Source organism: Stegostoma tigrinum, chromosome 2 (assembly GCF_030684315.1).
Source record: "Stegostoma tigrinum isolate sSteTig4 chromosome 2, sSteTig4.hap1, whole genome shotgun sequence".
Taxonomy (NCBI): Eukaryota; Metazoa; Chordata; class Chondrichthyes; order Orectolobiformes; family Stegostomatidae; genus Stegostoma; species Stegostoma tigrinum.
The window spans coordinates 141,900,997-141,914,941 of NC_081355.1; the positions used below are offsets into that span (position 1 = coordinate 141,900,997).

The window sequence follows — 13,945 nt, forward strand, 5'->3', positions numbered from 1 at the left end:
GAGAGGGAGTATCTTTCTTCAGATTGGCCGAGTCTGTATGAAGGACTATTTTGTAAAATGACCTAAATTCAATATCATTGAACCAGGAGGTCCACCTCAATCAGAACTGCAGCAAAGTGGCTCTCTACAGTCTGACAAAGTTCAGCCTCTGAGCTGCAGCATTAACTTGTATTCTAACAAGATTAAAATATATTTGTCCTGGGGATTAGCATACTTAAATCCCCCTTCCCCTTTTTTGGTGGTGGCAGTTCTTTGATCTGTGTTGCATGGCAAGAGTCTGGCTTGGTCCTGGCCATCCGAGTGCCAAGTGTGAAATCGGCCTGATGTCATCCCTATTCTTCACTTTTACATCTTTCACCAGTTTAATTATATTTCCGCCACAAAAGACTAGCGCTTCATTGCATATTCAAGTTGGACAAGGAAGCATTAAAAAGTGTGGGTGAAATAACTGAGGGGGGAAGGGAGATTGCTTTTGTGTTGAAGACAGCTAGTGGGACCCGAAAAAACTTTCCTGCTATTTATTTGTTTTCACTTCCCCGCCCCCAATACACTCCACCCCGAATACTTTAAACTATAACACTACCTTCTCCGTGAGCGTGAGATGTCGTAAACCAAAGAATATTTAAGATGGCCCATTTCTGTTCGTAAGCGAAGGCTTTTCTACCCACCGCCATTTGCAATACTTGTTTGGAAAGTCACTGGGAATAATCCATTTTAGTTCATCACCGCGGGTTTAAGATTGGTTAAAGTGGGTTTGATAGGAAGATGTCAGCTCGACAGTTTGAGGAGATGCTTGAATTTTATTTAGAAGAGCGGGGATGAGAGGAAACGAACCACCTGCAGCTGTGGCAGGAGCTTTGACCTTCACCCCAGCCTCCTGGCCACTGACTCCATTCACAACGTCTGAGAGGCACAGTTGCTCCCCACTTGTACAGGACCAGGCTCATCAAGGCAGTGACCATTGGGCGTTACTTCCACATACAAGCTAAGCAAGAATAGAAATGCAGATTACTTCTTTAGCATTTGATACCGGGTCAATGCTGGGAAATGCTCTGCTCTGACAGCTTCTATTGTCTGAGATTTTGTGTAACGTTTCCCAGTCTCTGTATTTAGTAGAGACAGGTAGGAACGAGTGGAACGTAATGTGGTTTGGAGAGGAAATAGAGGTACTCAGTGTGAAGGGCAAACGGCGCCTCCTGTTTTCCTGAATGGAACTATTCTCTGGTGTGAATAGAAAATTCATATAGTTAGACTCTTCTGCCTCAGACCAAACAAAAGCCTGGAGAAGACGCTGAAAGTAATTCGCCCAAAACTTTGTAGAAGACAAAAGTCCATCATATTTACACGTATAATTTGTGACATCAAATATACATTACACGTGCCATAACTCTTCAGATGCTTAATCTGGAAAGTTATTTGGAATATATTTTTAAAAACAGAGGGAAATTTGAAATGCGATCACATGCGTTAATAGTTTTAAAATATTAGAATCTACATTGGATGCCTATATGTTTCAAATCAGTAAAATATGGAGGATTTCAAAGTGGATTACCAGAATGAAGAGCTCTATTGTTACGACCTCCTTCGAACTTATTTCCCCTTCTCCCTCTGTGCTGAAATTTCCAAATACTGGGAACGAAATACCACCAGTTTTTTTATGTTATTTCACATAAAATGTTACATTTGGTAGAGTAGCAAAGAAAGAAACAGGTTTTCTGTTTAATCCAGGCCGAAGGTTTTTGAATTAAGTATTGCAAAGTTGTCAATGTAATTGCCTAAAATTAAAAGTAAATACACGGTCCGTTAATAACAGGAATATAACTGGTCATTCAAGTGACAATTCATTTGTCATAATAGGTTTGAATGAGATTTTTCAGTGGTCGTAATGTTTCCAGGCATGGTAAACGCCAGCTGCAGTCCGAATCTCACCTGTCTACATTTTACACAGGCCGCCAGAATATGAATATCGACATTCAGCCTATCGGAAAGGAGTCCAGAACTTTTCCTATTGAATAGATACACTCTTCACCCCCACCCCCCGCCCCATTTAATTAGAGTAGTAATTGCGACAACTCTTCAAATTTACTGCACCTTGTTAACAGTGCAATAAAAACAGAAAATGCTGGATAAACTCAGCGGGTCTGGCAGCATCTGTGGAGACACAGACAGACAAACACACACACACACACACACACAGCGTTAACTTTTCGAGTCCAGAGACTTCCGCAGAACTCCAATTTCTTCAACTTTTTCTGATTTTATTTCAGCTTTCCACCATCATCAGTATTTTGCTGTCATCCATTAAGTGTTGGAGTATTCGGAATTGAATGGCTATAGGAAGTGAAACGACGCTTTATTTTGCTAAGAGCGACATTCCACGTATGGGAGACTTCATGTCCATTCCTGGAATGTTTTTCAAATCTCAGCTGTACCCAAGAATACAGAAAGAACATTTGTACGTTCTTGGGTACTTCAGCGGGTATGTTAATTCACACCTTTCAAAGCATTATACTTCAGACCTCTTCACCTTCTTGCCCCCTTATTTACCTAAAAAAATTCCTATTAAGCTTTCTCTTTTGGACCTTATGACTATAGCCATAGTTCACAGCTGTCCTCTTTTTCAGTATTTAAAAGGTGCCAATACTTTGGGGGAAAGAAGCTATTTGATTCGAAAATTAATTTTACGATCACCAAACTCGTTGGATAAGTGGACGATTGTCTGGTAATGTCTAAGAATGGTTTGAAAATAGAAAGTGATTTGTGCAAAATTATAATTTCTTTGTAATGCGTTCTCGGTTAATGTTCTCTGTCGCATGAATGTTTGCTTCAATTATAAATTTTATTTTCTCAACGTGATGTGTTGTGGTTGCAACAACGACCGTAAAACGCCAGAACTTGAGAAAATCGGTGGTAAATAATTGCCAAATTGGCAGCTATTGCCCCTTGGCCCTCTTAAACTTAGAGACCTATGCTTCCCCATTCGTCTCAAACACATCAACTGATGCACGTTTAGGTGGTTGAGAGGAGCTAAGACATTTCATAGAAAGGCATTTAATGTATCGTTAAACCTACGCACCCCTAACTCTTACTCACTTGTACCTATGGTTCAGGTAACAAAGTAAGATGGCATTCTAATTTCAATATTGTGCTCCCCATACAATCCAGAACAACAAAATAAGCCCACTGTTATTGATCAGATCCATGGTTAGTTGCTATGTTATTGTGATGTTTCTTAAATTCGTTTCTCTCCAGATATTGATAACATCAAATGAACCGAAAAAAAAATTCGAGAACGTTTCCTTCCTTAAGGACGGTTAACATTTCCGATTATATCTCAAAAACTGATAGACTAAATTTATTTGAGTACTTTTCAAAGAATAATGGACGTAGGAGTACTGACTAGAAAGTGCGGATTCTGTACGAAAACAAACTGTCCACGAATTTACTAAATACTGAACAGTCCGAAACGAACATGTAGATTCACTTACATTCAGTTGTACTTCTCCTTAACTCCAAACAGAATCCACGTATGTTACTGGCATAGTAATAAATAGCCTGAAATGTTGGCTGCATATTAAAGCTAGAGAACTTTGAAGATGAATTCTTCTTTCAAAATGTAATTCGCTAATTTTCAGATTTCAGCAATTAATTCATTTTAGTTTTGGGAGAAAAAAAACTTTCTTTTGCTTAACTCCACGTGTGAAATCTGTAACATTATTCATATTTCTACAGCAAAAATGTGACGGAAAGTCTCAATGAAATTTACTCCCATCAGGACAATTAGGAATTGGCGTTATAAAAGCAATCCACAACTACATTTAGGTTCTCCATAAATGCTCAGTTAATTTCTTCTTTTCAAACATTGGCAGCTGCTTGTGATCATGCAAAGGATTTCTGCTGATTTCTACCGAAATTGTTCCCCCAGGTCCTTTTAGGATGCAGGTTCCTTCTACTATAATCTCGAATCAAGCCTTTGTGCTTTTTTTGAAGAGAACTTCAGCTCAATCTTTATTATTGATCCTTTTCTCTAACTTTATAGAGCGCTGCGAGTCTTAAACCAAAATAATTGAGTTCTTGTCTTTGTTTCCCATTGTCTTTCCAACTATTTATAAGTCCTTTCTTCCATTTAAGAAAATATTTTTTCTTGTTTCCCTTTATTTCCAACAATGTAGCTTTACTTTCCTATTTCACCCATATTTGTTTTGAGAAGCATAAATATAGAAATTTGACAGGGTCTATTGTTGAACACAAGGCCCGTTTTTGCTATTGTAAACTGTTTAGCCAAGATGGTTAGCTGTTTTCACAAATCCTTTTGTTTTGTTTTGAAACTTTGCCTGACTGATAAAATATTCTAGAATACTGTGCTGAATCCTTTATGAACGTTATAGGGCTTAACAATTGATTTCTTGTCCGTAAATAACACTTTATGTATGTTCACATACACTCAACATACATTTAACCCAACACGTCAATGCACAGCGTGGTGCCAAAGGCGGTATTTTGAACTTGTCACTTTATCTTTCGAACTGGAATTAGAATTAGCTTTATTGTCACATGTACTCACATGAGTACAATGAAAAGTTTACAAGTCGCCACTTACGGCGCCATTTTAGGTACAAAGGTACCTAGGTACAGATTCTTAAATACTATGTCGGTAATTTCGAGAGAGCCTGGATTATATACTTACTGCACTTGCGATGCTTATGGATGTCGAAATGCATCCAGTCAATTTATGAGTCATCAAAATGCAATTACAACCACATTTTCATTCGAAAATGATTGAAGATAACGCCATCGTTGGATTAAAACACCAACTGATTGTAAATAGTGATCTTATTAAATAAAAATTCTTTTTATATTTATGTATCTCGTCTGCACGTATCGTCACACTGACTAACCTGCTCGCACCGGATTACATTCAAACATCATGTTCCAAGCTATTTCCAAAGGAAAAAAGATAAAATGGTTCGTCGTTCAGAATTGTGTTGCATGTAGCAATTGCATAATACACACTACAAGAAACGAGCCAAAGAAAAAAACTAATTTCAGTGGGATTGGATGCAGAAAGTAAAGCCTTAGATGCTCATGATCTTGACTTTAAAGTGAGCCATTTTCTAAGAAACTGGTGTTTCCTTTTGCCTGTACTCAATCGGAGCAAAGGAGCATTCTATCCGCATTCGGTTCTAAATGAGACATTACTGAATGAATGCTTTGCCTGGGAGCGTACAATGGTTTATTTCTCCATTCTCGGAACAAAACACTTGTACAGGACAAATTTGAATGAATGATATATATAGCTCATATATATATATATATATGTATATATAATTTTAACTGTTTTAAGTCTGGAATAATACAAATAAAATCACAATCACAATATTATAACTTAGAAAGAATGTGTACAGATTGAATACTTTGATATTTAGTTGGCAAAGCATTTCCAACACGATTTCTATCCACTGTATCTTTCTGTTTCTATTTCTCTTTGAGTACTTTCTATTCTAGGCACTTGCTGCTGTTTTTTGTTCTCTGTCTGTTAAACTTTTATCCACTGTCATTGTACTCACGCAGGTTTCATGGAAATCAAACATCTAAAAAAGTCTGCGGAATTTCCCAGCATCCAATCTGTTGCTCATCTCCTATTTAACAGATACCAGGAAACCAAAATGTGTAAAGTGTGAAGTTGAAGGCAACAGAGGAAGTTTTAAAATATAGTTCGTGTTCCCTGGTTTGAGTCGATTGCGGACAAGGTTACACTCATTTTACCAATTTTAACGCGGCGAAAGCAAGTGTCATTTTACAAGATATGAAACAGTGACGACGTCCACATCTCTGAACACATGTCTCCCTTTACTGCACATTCATTAACCTTGGGGTAACTTCGACAGGCCATAACAAACGTGCTAGCAGTGCCTCTTTTTGTCCGAAATGTTAGATTGTTTGAGATTGGATGGTCAGAAATAAAATCCATGCTATATGTTTTGCACCTATCCTTCGAGATACAGAAAGCTACGAACATGTGGGAGCGTAAGATAATAGTACATTCTCGAAACGAGACTGTCTGCGGGGGCTTTGAAATTACAGCCAAATAAAATTCCATATTCCACCATTAATTTTAGAAAAGCCGATAATTGAAACGCCGAATAGTAACCAAAACATAACCGCAGCAAGCGTGTTATATGTCTTTTCTGTCTTTGAATTTGAGGCCGGAGAGTCGGACTGAGTATGTTACTCTTTTCAGGTTAGAGCCCAGGTACTCCCGCTGCTGGGCTGTTAACCGGCACACTGAATGAGTAAGCGATGACGTTTGGGTGGCTTTACGGTGCACGGCATTTGTTTTTTTAAAGTCAATAACAGTGCTAACGTGCCAGGATCTAAATGAACGATAGTAGCGAGTCGCTTTCCATTTTAAATATGCGCCTGCTTGAAAAAAAAGTATTTTTTAGGACTTTGGGTTATTTGCATTTGGAATCAAGTTTTGTGAGTTTGAACTTGACATTTTGCGAGTTTCATTCCCCCAGCCTTTTCCCTCAACCACAGGAAGGCGCTCCAGAGGCGGAAGCGCGTGGCCGGGAGTTTTGCTTTCTAACCTCTTCTTGTTATTTTTTTTTAAAAACAAACTTTCCGTCTTTAAACATCTCTTGGGGCGCTTTCTCCAACGCTTTGCACCATTCCAGTTCATGAAAATGTTGCAGGTGTTTCATATCTGTCTACATCAAAGGAGGTTTACCTTCCAAGTGGCCTTTATCAACGCGTCTAAATATCTAAGCGAATTTTGGAAAAAACATAGCTCCCCCTTTCCACCTGAAAATCATCTGAACTGCAACCGAGTCCCGTCCGTTGAAAAACTGCTTCTTTAGAGGAGACAGACGAAAGAGTACTCCTTCAGCAGACTGCTTTATTTTCGTTTGCCTGACTTCTTATTTCTCTTTTTAAAAAAACAAACCCCCCAAAAAAAGCTGTAAACCTCGTTAGTAGAATCAAACATTTGATATTTATTTAATTTAACATTTTCTTTTCTGTAAAACAACAACGGCAGGAAAATTCTTTGGACTTTAGCAGGTGGGTTTAAATTTCACACCAGACAGTTCACCGAGCGCCTGCAACATCCAGTCGGCGCCGAATAGAAATTTGCAGCCAACAGCATCCACGGCTTCTGAGATCCCAGAAACAAAAATCTCATCATATATTGAAATATTTCAGTTTCTTTTTACATCACCTTACCTGAATTATATACACAAGAATATTGCGGAATAATATCTCATACAATTTAACTTTTTTGTTTTAAAAACTATGCTGGTATATTTTCTTTTCTCTTTTAGTAACACTGGCCCTTATTTCGATTTATATTATTGCATTGTAGTTTTTTCACTTCTGTTGCCCGCTCTTTGCTATTCACTCTCTTCCTTGTGCTCTTTCCCCGTGCTAGAATGGTTGTATAGGCCTTGTGCCATTAAATGGAGTGCCAATGTGTTCTTTGATCCGCTAGCTTTCTTGATTTTGGCTCGCTTGTTCTGAAACCAGATTTTAATTTGGGATTCGTTGAGACTGAGTTCGTGAGCCAGGCTCTGCCGGCGCTGCTCGGTTAGGTAGCGGTTAGTCTGAAACTCGGCTTTCAGTCTCTGTAACTGCTCCGCAGTGAACGCTGTTCTCGGTCGCTTGTCCTCTTTATTGAGATTTTTCTTCTTTGGTTTTCGGGACCTGGGACCTAAAAAAACAAAATCAAATCCAACTCTTAAAAAAAAAACAGGCAGTAGATATTGATTTTAAAAAATAGCAAAGGAAATCTATTTCTTAAATGAACTGCTATAGGGGAAGAAAATCATATGCTTGTGAACTTGCCTCCCAAATACTCTACAATAAATCACAAGTTTACAAGATAACAGTGTGAGCTTCGGCAAGGGTTGCACATTTACCAGTCCCTCCTGATTTATCAGTTAATTTGAATTTGAAAACTTGCCGCCATCAGCTTTAAATTGTAACTTTTGAAAATTAAATTTTTCGCTAGTTTAGGTCAGTGTGGCGGTGGGTTAGATTTCTGATGTAGGCCTGCAGGAACCAACAGCTCCGTCTGCCCTACTAAACACCATTATTTATTGCAGCCCCAGAGTGTCATCCAAAACTTTTGCAGGTCCACACTCTACGGCGTAAGTGTGCATCTTATTAACAAAATTAGACCCACCGCGTTTGCACTGCTCGTGTGGCGCTCCCTCTATTCTCAAACCCACAAAGATTGTTTTAACGCTTCTGAAATTTATTGGGCGTCGATTTGACATGCTCCCCCTTTTACACGGTGGAATTCTAAGCAAATAAATATCTCCACTTCGAGATGGCACATCTCCTTCGGTACAGGTGACACAACTCGTGAAATTCTGAGAAACAGGACATAGCAACCGACCGCATTTGAACTCACAGATTGTCTGTCGCTTTGCCGTGGTTGTTTGATTTGGAAGATGTAATATTTCGTGCGCTGATGGGATTCCCCCGTTCAATGAGCAGTCCAGAAAGAGAAAGACAGAATAAAAGTAACTCTGGCGTACTCATTATTTATTTGTGCAATTTGAAATCCATGTGAGGAATCGAATAATATGCAGGATGGCTCCATGGTCAATCACCATTTGTCAAAAAATCTTTTATAAATGATTTTAAAATAGAGGGAGCGAGCTTTGAAAATAGTGAATTAACGAGAACCTCAATGGCGCGCACGAGAGAGTATCCATTGGTAAATAGTTTTGAATAAAGACTAGGCAATAACGAGGGGACGGACCATTCACTCCTACATGGACTCACAGCAATGACATATCCTAAAATGTTAGAAAAAGCAGCATTTGAGCGAATGTTTGATTTGCTGCAGGATGCACGTTGAACACAGTCTAGTTTCTCTGGCAAAAGGACTTTGGAAGGGATCATATTTTAAAACAGGGTTCATGAGAGAAGGGGAGATGGAGCCGATTGAGACCTATTTATTGGTGTAATAATAACTGTTAACACTGACAATAAATCAGAATGGGAAGCAAGTGCAACTCTTCGGTGGGGAAGGTTTTGATCATTTGTTTCCCAGCCGGCCACAGTGCTGGGGCCGATTAAATTTTTAATGTCTGTCCAATTCAACGCCTCGGCAATGATGAACCCAACCGGCCACTATTACATTTGTGAAGCCACACAGCAGAACAACGCAGTTTTATTTAGAGCAGGCTCGTTCTAATTACTCTGTTGTTTCAGAATCTCGCTTTGGCTATAATTGAAAAGAAGGCAAGGCCATGATAAAATGAACACATTTACTGGCTGCACCCCCTCCCACCTGCACACGGTCAACCCTCGAATTAAAGGCACTGAGATATTTCTATGGAATAAACATGACATCAGTAAATTCCTGGAAATTATCTAGCATTTTGGGGCAAAGTGGGTAGCCGTGCCTTTCATTTTGCCGAGAGGTGAAGTTGCATTTTCTGTACGTTTAGAAATTTCAGATTCAGTTTCAAACGCACTGTGTTGGCAATGAATTTACACCGTGATTTTTTTTAAAAAAATGAAAATATACTTCTTACGAATTCCGTCCTCCTGTGTTCTGCTCGAAAGCTGAAATCGGAAGCCGATCTAGTTTACAGAGGCCTACTTCCCTGACACAAAAATATGCTAAAGACTAGTCAACAAAGAAGTCTATCTATCTCCCAGACGAACCCGAGCGCAGCGTGAGCGTTTGTATATCAGAATGATCAGGCTGGTTTCTATGCGGGGGAAGGAAAGAAACCTTATTTTCAGCAGCGAAAACCTCCAGTTACCGTCCATTTTAATCTAACAATAGATTGTGCTCCGTCTCAAACAATGGGACGTGTGATATTTCACCCGGTAGACGCTCTTGTTGGGGGCAAAAATATGAACAGCAAACCCCAGTCCGGGAAGCAGTTTAACCACGGCTTTTTGTTTTGTTCAAACGGTTCCCATGCCTGCAAACCCCGCCAACTTGATATTCTAATCTTTGGCTTTCGCGAGAAACCGTAACGGAGTTGGACGTGATTCCAAAGTATATCAAGTGAAGATTGATTAGTTTTCCCTCTTCCTCCCGGGGAAAGAGAGACAGAAATAAATCTGCGATTTAGATACGAACATCCTCACTGGAGGGGGAAAAAAGAAATGAAATAATAAACACGGACTGATTTGAGGACTTCCCACGTGCAGGGGACGGGGGGGGGGGGGGTGTGGTGGTCAAATTTCTTTTGTTATTTTGCAAATCGAAACCCATTTCCACAACAGCCCGCCGCACATCTCACGGTCATTGCTATGTACTGATCAATTCGGAGTAACTTTTCCTCCCCCCCGACATTGATTTACTGCAGAGCGGGCTGTAAAATGTAGTGTCACGTGGAAAACAGTCAGTCGAAGTTTTCTTCTGCAAGGCACAATGAAGTTAAGCTAACAGGGAATAAAAAGACTTCTTTTTACGTCGCCTTTAAAGTTTAAAACCAATCTTTGTCGCATTTCTTGGAAAGGAAAAAATGAAAGAAGGTTTATTTTTTTTTGTTTTTGTGTTTTGTTTTGTGTGTGTGGGTGCTTTCTCACCTGAAGAAGGCCTGTCGGAGTACCTAGTGCAGTAAACCCATGCAGGCCACAACATGGGTTGCGAGACCGCGTTGCTGCTGCTCTGGGAACTGTCCGAATCTGAGCTCTGGGACTGCTCGGCGCTCTCTCCGTTCCTCAACGCTCCTTCAGCCGCCACATCGCGTTTCTTATCCGGGCCAGAAGGGCTGCTCGGAGCCCCTCCACCGACCCCACTGCCAGCACTACCACCACCTCCTGGCCCCGGAGGACTGCCCCCGCTCTGCCCGGACGGACTGACGTTCTCCCTCCCGGGAATATGACCGGGTTCCCGGTACCCTTCCTTCCTCTTACCGAAGTCCGGCCGGAGGATGTTGTCGATGAAAAAGTTGGTGATGCGGTGGGGGAGCTGGTTCCCCGGTGCCTGCAGAAGGGGCAGGATGATCGCCCGGTTTGACTGGTCGCTGGACTCCTGGTTGGCTACGCGGTGGTTACTCGCATCATTTTCTTCCATAGTGTGGATGTGAAAAGCTTCGCAACACTTTAGCTTCCTTCCAAATTGCAACCAAACCCCCACCCGCCCACCCCCCCAAAAAAACACTTTGTTGCCTTCGTCCGCTCACTGGACAACAATATCCAACTTGGCTTGAGAGGTAGGAGCAAAGCAGAAGCTCCAGGTGTTGCTCCTGTGTGTGTATATACGTAGAGAGACAGCAATATATTTACAAGACCTGTCTCATTTAATTTCGTCCCAGAATCAATCTCTGAAGCTCTCTCTCTCTCTCTCTCTATATCCCACTACCCACCCCCACCCTCCCCCCGACTCTGTCCCTTCTCTGTCGTGCTCTATGGACGAATAATCATACTTTCTCTTGCTCCTCAGTGGCACAGTCAGGTATCCATGGTTCGCACTTATTCAGCAGCCTTCACTTTCCGAGCCTGTGACTTCCTCCTCGCGTCTCGACTTGTGCAGCAGCAATGAGGAGACAGCAGCAACCCTGCTTTCTTACATACACTCACGCACAGCCGCTCTCTGTACGCCGGCAAATAAATATTACAGAGAGCCGCCAACTGATCCAGAAATACTTCCACTCTGCTGGATTTTTTGTTCTTTTTTTTAATAGGGCCCATCACGTGACGCTGGTCCCCGGTATCCCGGACACGTGCCTCCGTCCAATAAACGGGAGGGTTTTTCACCACATGACGATGACACTTTCCCAGTCGATGACACCAGTCCTTCCATCTCCCCCCCCCCCAACGCCAACAAACGACTTTCCTCCTCCCCCTCTCCTCACACACACACACACACACACACACACCCCTTTTTACTCCAACCTGCAGTACTCCTTCAAGGCACTGCCACAACACAGGGGAGAAGGGGAAACAGCCACATCACCCAGTAACAACCTCCCCAATCATACCCTTGTTTTCTTTCTTTTCTCCCCAGCGCCAGTCAATTGCAGCCAACAGCAGATCCACAGCTCTACCATGACAATTTGGGCTCCTGCTCACTGACACTGTACAATAGACATCTCTGTTTCTGCACACACCTACCCACAATCCTCCGCTCGATTACAACAAATATTTATTTCATTGGGTGTTAAAGGGTTGGGGGTGGAGGGGGTCGATGTTAGAGGAGATAGAGAGAGAGGAATTCCCTACTTACAATTGAAAGCTTCCTTCATTCCACGGTTAACTTGCCCAGTGACTGCACTGACACTGAAAAAGCCTCAGCCTGGAATTAAACAGGATTTTCCCGTGTTCAGAAAGTCACAGCTCTTGAAGGGAAATGTTTCACAGACCGAGGTTAGGGCCCTGGTAGTTAGAGAGGTGCTCGTTGCTTTCCTGGTTTTATTGTTTTGTGTGTGTCTGCGTTTGCTTGGCAAACAGTTCTCCACGACTCAAACTCTTGTCAAGGGAAAAAAAACAGCAAGAATTGCTGGGGCTCCTCAGAAGCTCTGCGCAGAGAGAAAGCAGAGTTCATGTTTTGGACATCGTCTAGTGACCCTTCTTCAGCAGCGGGAAGGGCACAGGACAAAAGCCAAAACTGACGCCACTCCGCCGGGTGTCTGGCTGCACGGCCAGTGCCTGAGTTTAATGCTTTCCACGCCACTAACTGCACCATCAGAATCATTTCCAGCGGAGCTCTTCCTGCCCCTTTCCCCCGTTACTGGTGACTCGGCAATTGGTTGTCGATTGGAAAGTTGCTGAGGGCAGGCTGGTATGTGAAGAGAGAGAGAAAGAAATGTTCCTTTATTGAGGCAGACCCCGCTTTGTTTATCTTCGCCCCTCTCCCCTCCCCTTCTCTCTTTACACCCTGACCTCGCCGCTTTCCTTTCGCGGTACATTTTTAATGGATGCCCCCCCCCCCGCCCCCCGCCCAGGCGAGTAAGGAAGGGGCGGTGAGGAGAGGGGACGGGAAAGGAACCGGCAGCGATGGGACAGTTAGGGATGCCATGTGTCTGTCTGAATGCAGCCGGCGTTAGCATCACTGTGCCCTACTCCGCCTACAGCTCCTGATCTCCGCGTCGAAATTGGATCCTATTTGGTTCTCCACCTCCTGAGTTCCTCCCACGACAGATACCTCACCTCCGCTTGAACACTTTCAGGTCCCTCAATCCGCTAAAGTCTGGACAGAAAGCGGCAGTAGCTCGGGTTTGTGTGTGTCTTTTTTTGTTCAATTTTTTGTATCTCTCTCTCTTCGGTGGCACGTTTCGGTCCACTGTTTAGGCCCCCGCTTTCCCGAGCCCCGGGAAAGCATGACAAACCGATTAAGATAGACTCCACCAAACAGTTTGCAATGCCTTAGCCGCTCTAGCGCACTAATACCCAGTTATTAAATCCCTTTAAAGTTGTTGCAAGGTGTTTGGCCAACAGGCATTTTCCTTGCGGGCCTTGACCAGTTGATGCAAGTTAGAGATTCAGCGGGTCTTGTGTTAATTGGGTGCACTTTAAATGCCTCGCCTTTGGCTTAATTTAATCTTCTGATGGCAGTGATGCCAAGTTTGGAAGTCTTTCGGTGGCTGATCAGGCCAGGGGAATTGCTTTTAAGTACAGCTGCAGCGCTGAAAGGTTAGGACGCCCTGCCATCCTGAAAGGCTCTACACAAATGCAGATTGTTTGCGAGTTGGGATCAGGCAATGTCAGTCTGAAGTTGGATCAGTTTTGTAGTGGAAACTCTCGCTAACGACCATAGGCCAATACACAGTAAACTCGATTTGTTACCCCCATCATTCTCAGGTGGCGTTGACCTTTCTCCTCCTCTTCCCCTCCCCCTCCCCTTTCACTGTTTTTGGGGTATTTCCCAGTTTATATCTGACACCATTTGAAATGGTAAATTCAAATAATTTGCTTTCTTCGTCTGACTCAGTTTTCAAAATCATAAACAAAGCTGCAGTCAGATCTACAT

The 13,945-nt window shown here is 42.3% G+C and overlaps 1 protein-coding gene across 2 annotated transcripts; it reads right to left on the reverse strand.

Moving 5' to 3' along the window:
• Positions 1–5,351: 5,351 nt before the first annotated feature.
• On the reverse strand, positions 5,352–11,092 carry LOC125461338 (homeobox protein engrailed-2b). 2 transcript variants are annotated; one of them, XM_048550010.2, is made up of 3 exons: positions 10,561–11,092; positions 8,414–8,470; positions 5,352–7,708 (listed from the first exon to the last, which is right to left on the reverse strand). In XM_048550010.2, exons 1-3 carry the CDS (start codon positions 11,048–11,050, stop codon positions 7,392–7,394), a joined length of 864 nt encoding a protein of 287 aa, XP_048405967.1. In that variant the 5' UTR covers positions 11,051–11,092; the 3' UTR covers positions 5,352–7,391. The 2 variants fall into 2 exon arrangements, with proteins under 2 accessions (XP_048405967.1, XP_048405973.1); XM_048550016.2 differs by lacking the exon at positions 8,414–8,470.
• Between the last annotated feature and the right edge of the window lie 2,853 nt (positions 11,093–13,945).

Excerpts from the sequence above, each read along its gene's own strand:
- LOC125461338 (XM_048550010.2), bottom strand. The coding sequence starts at position 11,050 with ATGGAAGAAAATGATGCGAGTAACCACCGCGTAGCCAACCAGGAGTCC. Across the intron at positions 8,471-10,560 it reads CTCCGACAGGCCTTCTTCAG|CGCACGAAATATTACATCTT; the intron begins GTGAGAAAGCAC and ends GAATCCCATCAG. Across the intron at positions 7,709-8,413 it reads GGCAAAGCGACAGACAATCT|GTCCCAGGTCCCGAAAACCA; the intron begins GTGAGTTCAAAT and ends TTGTTTTTTTAG.